Source organism: Mobula birostris, chromosome 32 (genome assembly GCF_030028105.1).
Source record: "Mobula birostris isolate sMobBir1 chromosome 32, sMobBir1.hap1, whole genome shotgun sequence".
Lineage (NCBI taxonomy): Eukaryota > Metazoa > Chordata > Chondrichthyes > Myliobatiformes > Myliobatidae > Mobula > Mobula birostris.
This window is the reverse complement of record NC_092401.1, coordinates 1,969,817-1,986,899: the sequence shown is the minus strand read 5'-3', so window position 1 is coordinate 1,986,899 and position 17,083 is coordinate 1,969,817. Positions and strand designations below refer to the sequence as shown.

Below are 17,083 nucleotides of genomic sequence, written 5' to 3'. Positions count from 1 at the left end.
CGATAATGTGAGGCAATGGACTGGGTTGAGCTATGATGAGGCCAGAAAAAGAGCGCAAGATGGAAGAAGATGGAGGTGCACAGCCGCCAACCCCGGATTTGGGACGGCACCCGCTGACTGACTGACTGATTGAAACTGTAGTAATTATTTACATCTTGCACCTTACTGCTGCCACAAGACATCAATTTCATGCCAAACCTGACTCTGATTCTCGGCAAGTGAACCTGAGAACGAGGAGGAATTGGTCTTTCAACCCTTTGACCAGCTCTGCCAATCAACACTGCTAACTAAAGTTCTATTTTCCTGTACTATCCCAGTATCCTTAATGTTTTAAAGGGTATCAATGTCTGTTCTGACTGTCTTATGGTTTCACCCATGCTCTGGTCCACATCAATGATGCTGCGTAGAGAGGGTTGAGAGCTTCTTTGGAGTGAATATCACCAATTGCTTGTCTTGGTCCAACCATGTAGACACCACCACCGAGAAATCTCACTAACGCCTCTACTTTCTCAGGAGAAAGCATGTCTCGGTCAATACTTGTTAATTTTTATTGATGCATCATAGGAAGCACTGTATCTGGGTGCATCATGGCTTGTTATGGCAACCGCACTCTCTGTGATGGCAAGAAACTCAGATCACCACAGAAACCAGCATCCTCCCGTGAACTCTGTCTATACTCCTCACTGCCTCAGTAAAGCAGCCAATGTAATCGAAAATCCCACCTACCCCAGTGTAAAGCCCCTTAAATTTAAATGAAAACTCCTCTTATAGAGCTAAGCTTAGAGATCTACCTCGCCTGCCCAGCCTAACCTGCCACCCCAGCCACAAGACTGGTGAATCTTCACCCGAACCCCTCAATGGTAGAATTGTATATAGTACTCCAAGCACAGTTACCCGTGACACAACTCACAGTGGGGTTCTGGATAATATCTGTCCTGTAGGTTACACAAATCAGCTCAATATGTTAGCTTATCAAGGTATTAGAGATGACTTAATCGGGACTATATCAGCTTTAATAAACTCATTTCAGTGGTTGACTGACAGACTTCACAAAATTATATGCTGCCACGTGAATTGGTGCCAATCAGTTTATTTACTTGCTGTTCCTGGGCAGAGATGCAGTGGTCCAACATTCTGAAGTGCCCACAGGACTACTAGCAGTGACTGTAGATCCACTGTGATCCACCTTCACCTCTGCATCACAGGGTCATGGGTCAAAGACTGCTGTAAGCTTTTCGTGTGGGACTGCTACGATGTCAGAAACTCCCCCAAACAAAGTATTGCTGTGATTCCTTTTGAGACTGCATGGCACAAATCTATCCTTTAACTAGTATCACCATCAAAATATTGTCAGGTCATTGTTAGAGAAGTGTGAGAGGGACCTTGTTAGTCAGAACATTTTCAACATCCACAGCTGATAAAGTTGCAACTTTCTTTAGCTAGAGGGTGATAAATCAGTGGAATTCATTGCCACAGATGTCTATGGATGCCTTGTCATTTGGGTATATTTAATGCAGAGGTTGATAGGTTCTTGATTAGTCGGGGTATCAAAAGATATGGGGAGAAGACAAGAAAAAGGTGTTGAGAAGGAAAATAAATCAGTCATGATCAAATGGCGAAGCAGGCTTGATGGTCTGAATGGCCTCATTTGCTCCTATGTCTTATGATCTTATGGTTTTTCACTGCTCTAGTTACCCAAGTTCAATCCTGACCTCTGTTGTTGTTTGTGGGGAGTTTGCATGTACCCTGGGACTACAAATGTTTCCTTTGGGTACCCTGCTTTCCTTCCACATCCCACTGGTATGCAAGTCTGTAGGTTAAGTTACCGGTGGAAATCAGCACTAGTGTAGACAGAGTACAGGAAGAATTGATGGGAATGTGGAGAGAATAAAATGGGTTTAGTGTAGGATTGGTGCAACTGGGTGCTTGATCGTTGGCATGGAAATAGTGGGCCAAATGGCCTGCTTCTATGCTGTATGACTCCAGGATGCTCTTGCAGCAGAAGGTACAGTTGAAGAGAAGTTCAAATGATTTAAGGCATACTTAAGCAATACACAGACACATCTCACTTACTACATATGAACAACATCATCAATCCATCTTTTGTCAGTTCAAACTGACCAACTTTCCAATCGTTCAAAAGAATCTTCAAAGCTTACAGTCTTCTTGACCATATACTAATCAACCGACCTCCACCACATCTCCCCGAGGGTGACTCCTCTCAGGATGCCACCCTGTGAAGGAAGAGTCCACTAATTCTTTGTGGGACATTGCTGAGAGTTCAGATACAGTGCCCATCACCAAACAGCCCGTTCACTCCCTGTACACACCACACACATCCCTCCCCATTCCAACGAGGAAAGGTCAAGATCACTATTAAACCTCATGGATACATGAAGATCCACAATATAAAAAGGAAATCAGGCATAACGGATCCTGGACCAGATCAGAGTAAATATACTTTCACATGTGAAGGATGATGTTGGGATTGGTAAAGGGGCCGGGGGCGGGGGAGGGGGGGGAAGAGAGAGAGAGAGAGAGAGAGAGAGAGTATCTGTCTGTGTACATGTCTTCATGTCTATGCATGTGTCTGTGTCTCTCTGTGTGCATACGCGTTTGTGTGTGTCTGTATGTTTGTGTCAGTATGCCTGTTTTGTATGTGTCTGTCTGTTTGTCTGTGTATGTGCATCTATGCGTGTGTATGTTTGTCAGTGTCTACGCACGTGTGTATGTGTGTCTGTAAGAGCGTGTGTGTATGTGTCTCTGTGTGTATGTGTTTGTGTATGTGTGTGTGTGTGTGGCTGTGTGTCTGTGTATGTTTCTGTCAGTACTGTGTATGAGTGTGTGTGTGGGTGTATGTATGTGAGTGTATGTTTCTGTCAGTACTGTCTGTGTATGAGTGTGTGTGTGTGTGTGTGTGTGTGTGTGTGTGTGTGTGTTGTGTGTTTCTGTCAGTACTATGTGTATGTGTATATATGTTCCTGTCAGTACTGTGAGTGTGTGTATGTGTGTGTGTCTGAGTGTGTATGTGTGTGTGTGTCTGTGTCTGTGTGGTGTGTGTGTATGTGTATCTGTGTCTGTGTGGTGTCTATGTGTGTGTGTGTGTGTGTGTGTGTGTGTGTGTCTGTGTCTCTGTGGTATGTTTTATCAGTACTCTGTGTGTGTGTGTGTGTGTGTGTGTGTGTGTGTGTGTGTGTCTGTCTGTGTCTCTGTGGTATGTTTTATCAGTACTCTGTGTGTGTGTGTGTGTGTGTGTGTGTGTGTGTGTGTGTCTGTGTGTGTCTGTGTGGTGTGTATGTTTTTATCAGTACTGTATGTGTACATCTGCTCAAATGATGGTGAGGAGAGCGTCCATTCCGTCCATGAGCAGATGCCTCTGGAACCATGTGTGTTTTCCGGGAAGATCACAATGCCTGGAGTTTATGCGAAATAAATCTCACAACCTCCAACTGACAAGATAAGCAAAAAGCTTTAAAAACCACATCTTATCCACTTAAAATACCATTGACAAGCCAGTAACTGGAAAACAGATACGCAGTCAGATTACCCACAAGGGACCTTTCCACCGACGATCCCCGGAGTGTCTTCAATAGGACTGTCCTGAACATCGCGAGCCCCAGCAAACCCCCAGCGCCCTGCTCACATCCAGTCGTAAATTCAAAGATTAGAAAGCACATACCTGGCAAGGGCTAGCACCAACCAACAGAAGCAGAGACAAAGTGATAGAGAGATGCATTCTCTGAACGAGAAGGTAAGGAGGGAGATCGCCAGCCACCTCTTCACTTCTGATCTCGGGATCTCAGGTTATGCTATTTTATTGTGATCCTGTATTTATAGCCAACTGTCCTTGCAGGCTGCCGTACTGCTACCCACAGACATCGTCTGAGCGGAGAGCCAGTGCTCCGTCACCACACCATTGTTGGGGAAGAGGGGACAGGGAGCGTGCTAAAGACTCTGATAGATGAAGCGCCAAAACAAGGTGGGGGTGGTGGAATATCTGTATATTTGTTTATACAGGGAGCTGCAGGAAGAGAGTGGTGCTGCTGCTGCATCACTGTGCTCTCGGCAGGAAAAGAGCCTGACACGAGAGAGAGAGAGAGAGAGAGAGAGAACGAGAGAGAGAGAGAGCCGGCGGGAGCCAATAATTCCGTTTAGTTCCTCAAATATACTGTGCCGCTCAGCAATTTAACACATATGTAAGGTGGAGGCCCGTAGGTATAATTTAAAATACACGTAGACACACACACAGTCAGAAACAGACCCGTAGACACGTGCACAGACACCAAATAATAAATTACATAGGGTCTAAGACATTGACAGGGATACAGACAGGTTCAATACAGACAAAGAGACGGAAGTGTAAATATGCTATACCTACACATGTATACACACAGATAAATAAGTACAAATACAAGGCAAACACAAGTTCAACAGAAACACACACTGATGCAGACACAAATACACCCACACAAGCAAAGAGGGCAAAAAAGAGAATGGTGTTAGTAGTGGCCAAACCAAGCAAGCTGTAGTTCTGAATTAGTTACTGTACGTGAGGAGAGGGATGGCATTTTATGTAGATCATTCACCCTCTCTCTTGGAGATATAATAACACGTACTAAATCTTTCAGGTATCACCACAATAAGCCCCTATACTTCAATCTGTAATCAGCACCAATACCCAATCAATCAATGTGCTCACCCCAATAATAATCATTTCATTTCCTCAGTTCCCCTTCCTTCTACAATAGTTGTAGAGGCAGAAGAGTTACTTCACCACCATGTAAAACCAGAATCTGCATTGCTTTGGCTGGGGTTTACAACTTGCCAAAAACTCAACTTAATCTGGGCTTCAGCACCCATCTCATCTCTGTGCAAGGGAGCATTGGCACAGGGGAAGAAAGCAGCCAAGTCCACCTTAACATGTTTCTGAAGGCCAGCTCACATGACCTTGAACTTCCCCACCTACAGGTCCTGCCATTAGTTACTCAACCCAGATGTTCTTGGAGAGCCTCACCTTCCCACAGCCAATCAGAAAGTGGACGGGCTCTCTATTATTCAACGGGCTGATTTATGCGCATAGGAACAGTTTAAAGTCCAAAATAAACTTATTGTCAAAGTATATATATGTCACCACATACAACCCTGAGATTATTTTTCATGTGAGTGTACTCAATCAAAAAAAACACAACACAATCAGTGAAAGACTGCACCCAACAAGATGAGCAAACAAACAATGTACATAAGACAACAATCTGTGCAAGCACAGAAGGAAAAAAATGATAATGATTAAATAAGCAACAAATATCAAGAACATGAGATGAAGAGTCCTTGAAAGTCAGTCCACAGATTGTGGAAACAGTTCAGTGATGGGGCGAGTGAAGTTATCCCCTTCAGTTCAAAAGCCTGATGCTTGAAGGGTAATAACTGTTCCTGAACCTGGTAGTGCAGGTTCCGATGCTCCTGTACCTTCTTCCTGATGACAGCAGCAAGAAGAGTGCACGGCCTGGACAGTGGGGTCCTTGATACCATGTCGGTGCTGACCATGATGTTGTACTAAGTGAGCCAATCTGCCAGTACGTTGTCCGTATTCCTCCATTTCCTGCCTGCTTATGTCTGCTGAAATGCCTCTCAAATGTTGCTCTCTTCTGTTTCTGACACTCCCCCCAGGAGCATGCTTCATTTACCTACCACTCTCTGTAAAAAAAACCCGTGCCTTGCAGAACTTCTTTAAACCTGCCTCCTCTCACCTTATACTAATGCCCTCTTGCATGTGACATTGGCATTCTAGGGAATGAAGACTCTATTAATCCTAACTATGTCCCTTATAATTTTATATACTTGTATCAGGTCAACCCTCAGCCTGCAGTGCTCTGGAGTAAACAATGCAAATCTGTCCAACCTCTCCTCATAGTTAATACACTCCAATACCGTAAACGTCCTGTGTCCTCTCCAAAGCCTTCATCTCCTTACTAACGTGGCACTTCCAGAGCAGCACGTAGTACTCCAAAGTGGCTTAATCAAAGTTTTATACATTTGCAACATGACTTCCTGACATTTATACGTAATTCCGCATCCAATGAAAGCAAGCCACTTAGAATAAAACACAAGGAGGAACTCAGCAGGTCAGGCAGCAGGTATGGAGAAGAATAACATTCTATATTTATATTTATTGCTATATTTATACCTTATTCTTGGTTGGTGCAACTGTAACGAAAACCAATTTCCCTCGGGATCAATAAAATATGACTACGTTTATGACTATGACTATAAACCACTTGTTAGACCTCCATAGGTTTGATCGCCTCCATGGATACTGCCCGACCCATTGAGTCCCTCCAGCATCTTCTGTGTTGCTCTGGATTTCCAGCCTCTGCAGAAGCTTGTGTTTGGAATGGTTTGTTCAGGTGACCACACTTTCATTTAGCTTGGAGATGCCCTTTCAACTCCTAGCTACACAGAAACATTAGTTTGCATGATAATAAAGATGTCAATGAGGAGAGTAAATGCCTCAAGAGATTGTGAATGGCAGGATGTGGTACACAGTTCCATCTGGGCTCATACACTCTCTTCTGGTTTAATTGTTCAGTTTGTTTTCACAGTTGTTCTGATTATTTCTTTCATATGTGAAGCGTGTCACCAGTTTGAATGCCAATAGTAAGTTTGGCTGGCTGGCTGTTTCTCTGCAGTTTTGGAAGGAAATTAAAACTATTAGTAATATGTGTTAAATTATTCATACTTAATTATTTTAACATTTTTTACTCAAAGTGGTTAACTGAGATATTAACACAGAGAAAAATAAAGTTCTCATAAGACCATAAGACTTAGGAGCAGAAGTAGGCTATTCAGCCCATTGAGTCTGCTCCGCCATTCAATCATGGGCTGATCCAGTTCTTCCAGTCATCCCCACTCCCCTGTCTTCTCCCCATACCCTTTGATGCCCTGGCTAATCAAGAACCTATCTATCTCTGCCTTAAATACACCCAATGACCTAGCCTCCACAGCCACTCGAGGCAACAAATTCCACAGATTTACCACTCTCTGACTAAAGTAATTTCTCTGCATCTCAGTTCTAAGTGGAAGCCCTTCAATCCTGAAGTCATGCCCTCTTGTCCTAGAATCCCCTACCATGGGAAATAACATTGACATATCTAATTTGTTCAGGCCTTTTAACATTCAGAATGTTTCTATGAGATCCCCCCTCATTCTCCTGAACTCCAGGGAAGACAGCCCAAGAGCTGCCAGATGATCCTTATACGGTTTTATGTTTCCATAAGAACAGGGATGTGATATTGAGGCTCTATGAGGCACTCGTGAGACCTCTCTTGGAGTATTGTGTGCAGTTTTGGGCTCCTTATTATAGAAAGGATATACTGACATTGGAGAGGGTTCAGAGAAGATTCAGGAGAATGATTCCATGAATAAAAGGGTTACCGTATGAGGATCATCTGGCAGCTCTTGGGCTGTCTTCCCTGGAGTTCAGGAGAACCCTAATATTTATTCAATTGTAATACTGAAGAGAAGTTTTGATAGGTACATATGTGAGAGGGGTTTTGAAGGGATATGGTCCAGGTGCAGGTAGATGGGACTAGGCAGAAGGTCGGGTTGGCATGGACTGGAAATGCCAGAGGGCCTGTTTTTGTGCTCAAATATTCTATGGCTCTAGGACTCAGCTCTGGATCATCTCTCATTTTCAGATCATGAGGCCTTATTATTCTAAGGAGGTTGAATATCAGGTTTTGTTTACAACAATTAAGGGCAGGAAGCATGTGACCAAGATATCTCGAGGTGACATACTTTATGTAGAAGCGGCCAGTACATCATAGCTGATATGTTTGAATGGGGATATTTTTGGGTATCCCCATTTTTGAGTTGCTTTAAATGAGAAGGTTTTGGACTTTAGTTGGAGAGACAGTCAGGGATTCTTTTCATACTTAGAACATCATGGATACCAGCCTTCCACCATCAAGGACATCTTCAAAGGCCATGCCTCAAGAAGGTGGCGTCTGAAATTCAGGACCTCCGCTGCCCAAGACATGCCTTCTTCTCATTACTACCATCCAGAAGAAGCCTGAAGACAAGCTCTCAACATTTTGGGAATAGTTTCTACCCCTCCACCGTCATATTTCTGAATGGATATTGTACCCATGAAGTCTACCTCACTATTTTTTGCTCTCTTTTTGCACTATCATGCTCTCTTCTCACTGCTGCCATCAGGAAGAAAGTACAAGAGTCACAAAATGCTATTGTGTAGTGTCTTTGAGATGATACCAATTGTAGATATTACTATTGGGACAAAGGATTTCAATTTCCGCTTTTAATTCAGCATATTTTTGGTGTTTTTCACTTATTGATTTCTGTATGTTGTGTGTGTTTGGAATGGCTATATCTATTAAGTAAGCTGTTCTTGCTTGTTTATTGTGTATTATTACATCCAAACAGTTATTATGGATTGTCATATCTGTAATAATAGATCGGTTGTAATATAATTTGTGGGACTCTGACTCTAAAACTGGACCATGTTTGTATTTATAGTAGAGTATGTTTTTTTATGGGTTTGTATTTTAAAGCAAGATTTTGGTGAATGATATTTGCCACTTGATTGTGCCTGTGTACGTTATCATATTGAGTTAAACAGCTTCTGGATCCTGTGGTGTGTTCGATTGTTTCTGGTTTCTCTTGGCATCTTCTGCATCTATCATCTCGAATTTGTTGATCTTTTACTATGTGATTTTAATATTTTTCGTGTTAATCACCTGGTCCTGTATTGCCACAAGGAAACCTTTCTGTTTCTGGGAAGAGGTCTCCAACTCAGAGCCAAGTGTTCAGCACTTCCTTCTCAACATCCAGTCTGTTCAGATCATCGGAATGTCTTCCATGGAAAGTCATTCTCTTCCATTAGTTAACTTTGATAATTTATTAATTTTTCTAGGTTGTGTTTTCATTTAAGTTTATCAGAATTGCATATTCTTGCGTGGAGTGATGAAGGCTGTTTTCATTGATGAAAATCTATCTTTGGAAGTTTTATCTGACTGATGTGTAAATTTTTATGCCTGCTGTTCCTCTTCCTCTTCCTCCTCCTGTCCAAGGTAGTGTCAATCTAAGCACGTTTGAGTGTACATTGTATATACCTGCTTCAAGCAGGCTTCAATTATACTGATGCTCACGAAGAGCGTAGTGACCTGGCTCAATGATTATTACCCAGATGCACTTACTTCCACAGTGTTGAAGTGTTTTGAGAGGACTGTGATGAAACATTTCGGCTCCTGCCTGAGAGGCGACTTGGATGGACTCAGTTTACCAACAGGAGCAACAGGTCCATAACAGATGCTATCTCATTGTCTCTTCACTCAACCCTGGAACATCTGGACAGCAAAGATGCACACATCAGGATGCTCTTTATTGACTACTGCTTGGTATTCAATACCATCGTCCCCTCAAAACTAATCAATAATCTCCAAGGCTTTGACCTCGATACCTCCTTGTGCAATTGAATTCTGGATTTCCTTACTTGTAGATCCCAGTTAGTTCAGATTGGCAACAAGATCTCCACCACAATATCCATTAACACAGGTGTACCACAAGGCTGTGTTCTTAGCTCCCTGTTCGTCTCATTTTGCACCTATAACTGTGACTAAACACTGTGAAATACAAGTTTGCTGATGACACCACTGTTATTGGCCAAATCAAAGGTGGTGATGCCTACAGAAGGGAAATTGAAAATTTAGCTGAGTGGTGTCACCCTCTCACTCAATGTCAGCAAGACCAAGGAACTGATTAAACATTTCAGGAGAGGGAAACCAGAGGTCCATGAGCTAGTCCTAATCAGGGATCAAGGGTGGAGAGGTTTATCAACTATGAACTGCTGGGCGTTACTATTTCAGAGGACCTGCCCTGAACTCAGAACGTAAACGCAACTGCAAAGAAAGCCTAACAGTACCTCTACGTCCTTAGGAGTTTGCGGAGCTTCGATGTGGCACCTAAAATGTTGACAAACATCTATAGATGTGTAGTGGAGAGTATATTCACTGGTTGCATCTCAGCCTGGTATAAAAAACACCAATACCCTTGAATGGAAAATCTTACAAAATGTAGTGAATTTGGCCCAGCACATCTCTCCCAACCACTGGGCACATCTACATGAAACGCTGTTGTAGGAAAGTAGTGACCATCATCAGGGACACCCACCACCCAGGACATGATCTCTTCTCACTGGTAGAAGGTAGAAGAGCCTCAGGCGTCTCACCACCAGGTTCAAGAAGAATTATTACCCCTTAACCAGTAGTCTCTGGATTAGAAAAGGATATCTACACTCACTTGCATCATCATTGTAATGTTCCTACAACCAATGATCTCAATTTAACGATTATTTATCTCATTATCTCATGCTCTCATTACTTATTGCTATTTGCATTTACACACTTTGTTGTCTTCTGCACTCTGGTTGATCTTTCATTGATTCTATTATTGTTATTACTCTATAGGTTTGCTGAGTATGCCCACAGGATAATCAATCTCAGGGGTGTATATGGTGAATTTACCTTGAACCTTTGAGTGTACAAAATGGTTTCTAAAGTATGTCATTTCAGTAATATCGGGGCAAGATATTATGCCAAAAGAATACATTAACATGGGTATAGCAAATGTGTTTATTGCCTTTGTTATATTCTTACAATCGAGCTCTGTTTGGCAAATTTTCTTAAGTTTGAAGTAAATTTTGTGAAAGTTTTCTGTTTAGCACACAATAATCTATTTTCTGTGCTTGTTGATAGGTACAGAAAAGTTTGGATAGGTACCTGGATAGTAGGGATACAGAGGGCTATGGTCCCAGTGCAGGACGGTGGAAGTAAGCAGTTTAAATAGTTTCAGCATGACTAGATTGGCCGAATGGCCTGCTTCTGTGCCATACTTCTCTATGACTCTAGGTCCCAGATACTTATATGTTTCATGTTCATTCATCAGTTGTATTGTATCTTGCTGCTCAGTTTTACACTCCGCTAGCTCTATTGCGCTTTCTTTACAAGACCATAAAATTTAGGAGCAGAGTTAGTCCATTTGGCCCATCAAGTCGGCTCCACCATTTCATCATGGCTGATTGAATTTTCCTCTCAGCCTCAATCTCATGCCTTCTCCTCATATCCTTACATGCCCCAACAGAACAAGAATCCATCAAATTCTGCCTTAAATATGCATAAAGACTTGGCCTCCACAGCTACCTGTGGCAAAGAATTCCACAGATTCACCAATCTCTGGCTAAAGAAATTCCTCCTCATCTCCTTTCGAATAGGATGCCCCTCTATTATGAGGCTGTGAATTCTGTGAATTCTGGTCCCACCATAAGAAAGATCCTCTCCACATCGGCTTAATCAAGGCCCTTCACTAATCGATAGATTTCCATGAGGTCACCCCTCATTCTTATGAACTCTAGTGAATACAGGCCCAGAGCCATCAAATGCTCTTCGTGTGACAATCCATTCAATCCTGGAATCATTTCCGTGAACCTCCTTTGAATCCCTTCATGTTTCAGCACACCCCTTCTAAGATACTGCTCACAATACTCCAAGTGAGGCCTCACCAGTGCTTTATAAAGTGTCAACATTACATCCTTGCTTTTATATTCTAGTCCACTTGAAATGAATGCTAACATTGCAGTTGCCTTTCTCACAACAAACTCAACCTGCAAATTAACCTTTAATGAATCCTGCACAAGGACTCCCAAGTCCCTTTGCTCTTCAGTTTTTTGCATTTTCTTTCCATTTAGAAAATTGTCAACCCTTTCATTTCTTCTACTGAAGTACATGACCATACATTTCCTGACACTGTATTCCATCTGCCATTTCTTTGCACATTCTCCTAATCTGTCTAAGTCCTTCTGTAGCCTCTTTACTTCCTCAAAAATAACAGCCACTCCACCTGTCTTCATATTGTCAAACTTTGCAACAGAGCCATCAATTCCATCATCCAGAACATTGACATGATGCAAACCCCTAAAGAACGCTACCAGTCACTGGTAACCAACCAGAAAAGGTTCCCTTTATTCCCACTCTTTGCCTCCTGCCAATCAGCCACTACTTTATCCATGCTTGAATCTTACCTGTAATCATGGGCTCACAGCTTGTTATGCAGCCTCTCTTCGTCAAAGGCCTTCTGAAAATCCAAGTACACAACATCAACTGAGTCTTCTTTGTTGGTCCTGTTTGTTATTTCTTCAAAGATTTCCAACAGATTAGTCAGGCAAGATTTTCCCTTGAGGAAACTATACTGACTATGACATATTTTATCAAGTGCCTGCAAGCACCCTGAGACTTCATCCTTAATAATCGACTCCAACATCTTCCCAGCCACTGAGATCAAACTAACCGACCTATAGTTTCTTTTCTTCTGCCTCTCTCCCTTCTTGGAGTGACATTTGCAATTTTCCAGTCTTCTGGAAGCATTCCAGAATCTAGTAATTCTTTAGAGATCAGTTGTACTGCCTCCATAGTCTCTTCAGCCACCTCTTTCATAACTCTGGGATGTACTCCATCTGGCCCAGGTGACTTATCCACCTTCAAACCTTTCAGTTACCCAAGAACTTTCCCTCTAATAATGGTAACTTCACACACTGCTGACCCCTGACATGTGGTCTGATGCAAAATACTTATTCAGTCCATCTGCCGTTTTGTTGTCCTCCATTACTTCGTCTGCAGCATCATTTTTCAGCAGTCCAATATTCAGTCTCACCTCTCTTTTACACTTTATGTATCTGAAAAAACTTTTGGTGTCTTCTTTAATATTATTGGTTAGCTTACTTTCATATTCCATCTTCTTAATGACTTTTTAGTTGCTTTTTGTTGGTATTTTAAAGCTTCCCAATCCTCTAATTTTTGCTCTATTATATTCCCACTCTTTGGCTTTTATGTTGCTTTTGACTTCCCTTGTTAGCTACAGTTGTGCCATCTTTCCCTTAGAATACTTTTTCCTCATTGGGATACATATATCCTGTGCCTTCTGAATTGCTTCCAGAAATTCCAGCCATTGCTGCTCTACCATCATCCCTGCCAGTTTCTTTTACAATCAATTCTGGCCAACTCCTCTCTCATGCCTCTGTAATTCCCTTTGCTACACTGCAAGACTAATGCATCTGACTTTAGCTTCTCCATATGTTTAATGATCTACACATATCTAGTCCAAATTTCATGCTTATATATTTAGAAAATAAGTCTACTATTTGAAGTAATTGCTTTAGCGTTACTGATGAAAGAGCATATCATTTCAAATCATCCATGTGTAGAAGGTGTGTCACAGTATAACGCATTTGGGTGTTTCTGATTTGATAACCCAATTTTTGTCCGATTCAGTAAATCAGAGATCAGGTTTAAAGCTGGACAAAACCATAGTGGGGTAGGTATCACCCTGGAAAATGCCTTGATTTATTCTGATAACAATGGTTGTTCTTTTCAGGTTGTTAATAGTAGGGTGCTTACAGCACACCAAAGCTTCATCAGATGTTTGCAGGAGTTTCACAAGTGTTGGGTGGTAGTTTATATATGTTAAGAACCTCTATTAACCACGATTACAGGACAGTGTCAAACGCTTTTTGGAATCAGTGTAACAGCATGAGCTTTTCTTTAGGCTTGAATTACAGAATCTGTTCTCAGTTGTTCTTTCATCCCCATACAGCATCCGTTTTCCTCTTCTGTAAGCATATTGTGGTTATCAAAGTGAGTGGTGATTAGTTGCATGATGTTAGAACTTTAAGTATAGTTTATAAACAAATAATAGGACAATATCTTGATGGATCAGTTGTGATTTCTCCTTTAGGTAAGAGATATGTTTTACCTTCTGTCAAAAACTTCGGCACATTTTCATGATTTTTAAGAAATTATTATTATTATATTTTTTTTCTCAGCTCAAGCTAGTAAAAAAGGAGGGACAGACATAGCCAAGCGCACTGATTTCTCAATTGATAGGAACTTTTGGACTAATCAAGTGGTGATATTACGTGCTTTGAGGCTTTTGTATATTATGCCAGATGGGTGGGGGAGAAGGGAGCGTGTCCAGGGTATGTGGGGTCCTTAATTGTGTTGGCTGCTTTACTGAGGCAGTGAGAAGTATAGGTTGAGTTCACGGTGAGGAGCCTGGTTTCCATGAAGTACAGATGGTTGTTGTCATTCTGCTGGGCCATCGGCTGTATCTCATGTGTGCACTTGACCTACAGCAGAGCTAACACTGATCAAGTACCCTACCCACTGAGCCATGACGGTTTCTGTTTTGAAAGAATTCGTAAAAACTGATCCAGCTGGGCCAAGGAAGATATATTGCAGGAGTGGGAGGGTTTGGGTGATCATATTAAAGAGGTAGTTAGACCAATAAGACCTTAAGATAAACGAGTTGAATTAGGCCATTTGGCTTCACAAGTCTGCTCCACCATTTCATCTTGGCTGATTCTTTTCCCTCTCAGTCCCGATCTCCTGCCTTCTCCCCGTATCTCTTCATGCTCTGTGTTCCACAAGGATCTATTCTGGGACGCCTCCTCTTTGTGATTTTTATAAATGACCTGGATGTGGAAGTAGAAGGGTGGGTTAGTAAGTTTGCTGATGACACAAAGGTTGGAGGTGTTGTGGATAGTGTGGAGGGCTGTCAGAGGTTACAGTGGGACATCGATAGGATGCAGAACTGGGCTGAGAAGTGGCAGATGGACTTCAACCCAGATAAGTGTGAAGTGGTTCATTTTGCTAGGTCCAATTTGAAGACAATATAATATAAATGGTAAGACGCTTGCCTGTGTGGAGGATCTGAGAGATCATGGGGTCCTTATCTATAGGACACTCAAAGCTGCTGCGCAGGTTAACAGTGTTGTTAAGAAGGCGTACGGTGTGTTGGTATTCATCAACTGGGGGATTGAGTTCAAGAGCCGAGAGGTAATGTTACCTTGGTCAGACCCCTCTTGGAGTACTGTGCTCAGTTCTGGTCACCTCACTGTAGGAAGGATATGGATACTATAGAGAGAGTGCAGAGGAGATTTACAAGGATATTGCCTGGATTGGAGGGCATACCTTACGAGAATATGTTGAGTGTATTTGGCTTTTTCTCCTTAGTGTGACAGAGGATGAGAGGTGACCTGATAGAGGTGTACAAGATGATGATAGGCATTGATCGTGTGGATAGTCAAAGGCTTTTTCCCAGGGCTAAAATGGCTGACACAAGAGGGAATAGTTTTAAGGTGCTTGGAAATGAATACCGAGGGGATATCAGGAATATGTTTTTCACACAGAGATGGTGAGTGCGTGCAATGCACTGCCGGCGGTGGTGGAAGCAGATACGATAGGGTCTTTTAAGAGCCTCTTAGATAGGAACATGGAGTTTAGGAAAATAGAGGGTTATGCACTAGGGAAATTCTAGGCAGTGTCTAGAGTAGGTTACATGGTGATAGCACAACATTTTGGGCCTAAGGGCCTGTAATGTGCTGTAAATTTCTATGTTCTATGCCCTGACCAATCAAGAATCTATCAACTTCTTTCTTAAATATACTCAATGACGTGACCTTCACGGCTGCCTATGTTAATGAATTCTGCAGATTCACCATTCTCAGGGTAAAGAAACTCCTCCTCATCTCCATTCTAAATAGACATCCCTCTATCCTGAGGCTGTGTCCTCTGGTCTTGGACTCCCCCACCAAAGGAAATGCCCTCTCCACATCCACTCTATTGAGGCCTTTGAACATTCGATAGATTTCAATGAAATCCCCCTCATCCTTCTGAATTCCAATGAATACAGGCCCAGAGCCAGCAAACGCTCAATCCATTCAAACCTGAAATTATTTTTGTGAATGTGCTTTGAACCCTCTCCAGTTTCAGCACATCCTTTTTTTAGATAAAGGGCCCAAAACTGCTCACGATACTCCAAGTGAGGCCTCACTGTTGCTTTATAAAGTCTCAATATACATCCTTGCTTTTATATTCTAGTCTTCTCCAAATGAATGCTAACATTGCATTTGCCTTCCTCACCCCAGACTCAACCTGCAAATTAACTTTTGTTTGAGAGGGAAACAGTGAAAATAATTTCTCTTCAGCAAGGGGAATATATTCATCAATATATTTAACCTGCCCACCAATTATTCCCTCTCTTCTCACAAGTCCCTGCATCTTATACCTATGATTGTAGAATCTTAGAAAATCTATGACAGCAGGTGCCCAGTTGCCCATTGTCCAGTCTAATCCCATCTTTTAACACTGGCTCCAAAACCCTGCAGGTTACAGTCTTTGAGCACATTATTTGACCTTTTCTACTGCTACCACCCTTGGCAGTCATGGGGAGACATAACAAGGAAATTTGTGCCTTTGTCCACCAGGTCAGTACAGACTATCAATCAACCATTAACCCAATTAAGTTCTCCAGATATTCCCATCACCCTCCTCCCATATTCTAAGATGTAGATTCTGTCCTGTGCTGGACTTTGCAAGGCATTGGTCAGACCTCAAGTGGAGTATTGTGAGCCCATTATCTAAGAAAGGATGTGCTGGCATTGGAGAGAGTCCAGGGAGGTTCATGAGCATGATCCAGGGATTGAAAGGGTTAATGAATGATAAACAATAGAAGGCTCTTGGCCTCTCCTCACTGGAATTTAAAAGAATGGGGGTGGGGTGGGATCTCACTAATACCTATCAAACATTGAAAGGCCTAGATAGAGTGGATGGGGAGAGGATGTTTCCAATAGCGTGAGACTCTAGGATCAGGAGGCACAGCCTCAGAATGCAAGAATAACCCTTTACAACAGAGACAAGGAGGAATTTCTTTAGCCAAAGGGTAACAAATCTGTGGAATTCATTGCCACAGACGGATGTGGAGGTCAAGTCATTTAAAGCAGAGGTTGATAGGTTTTTAATAGGTAAAGCTGTCAGAGTTATGGAGAGAAGGCAGGAAAATGGGGTTGAAAGAGATAATAAATCAGCCATGATTGAATGCCAGTGCGGACTCAATGGGTCGAATGGTCTAATTCTGCTCCTGGTGTGATGTTAACAAAATCACTGTAGAGACACTGGAGCTAGTGCTTAGAGAAGTGTTTTACTCAGCAAAAACAAGCAGCAGGCATCATATTCGAGAC

General features: G+C 42.2%; 1 protein-coding gene across 1 annotated transcript in view; it reads right to left on the bottom strand.

The window, feature by feature from the left end:
• Positions 1-4,033, bottom strand: part of olfm2a (olfactomedin 2a) — a 637,002-nt gene extending 632,969 nt beyond the window's left edge. Inside the window, exon 1 of the mRNA XM_072248052.1 lies at positions 3,680-4,033. Coding sequence (XP_072104153.1) covers positions 3,680-3,736 — 57 coding nt within the window. The 5' untranslated portion in view covers positions 3,737-4,033. The remainder of the gene's footprint in view (positions 1-3,679) is intronic.
• Positions 4,034-17,083: the final 13,050 nt, after the last annotated feature.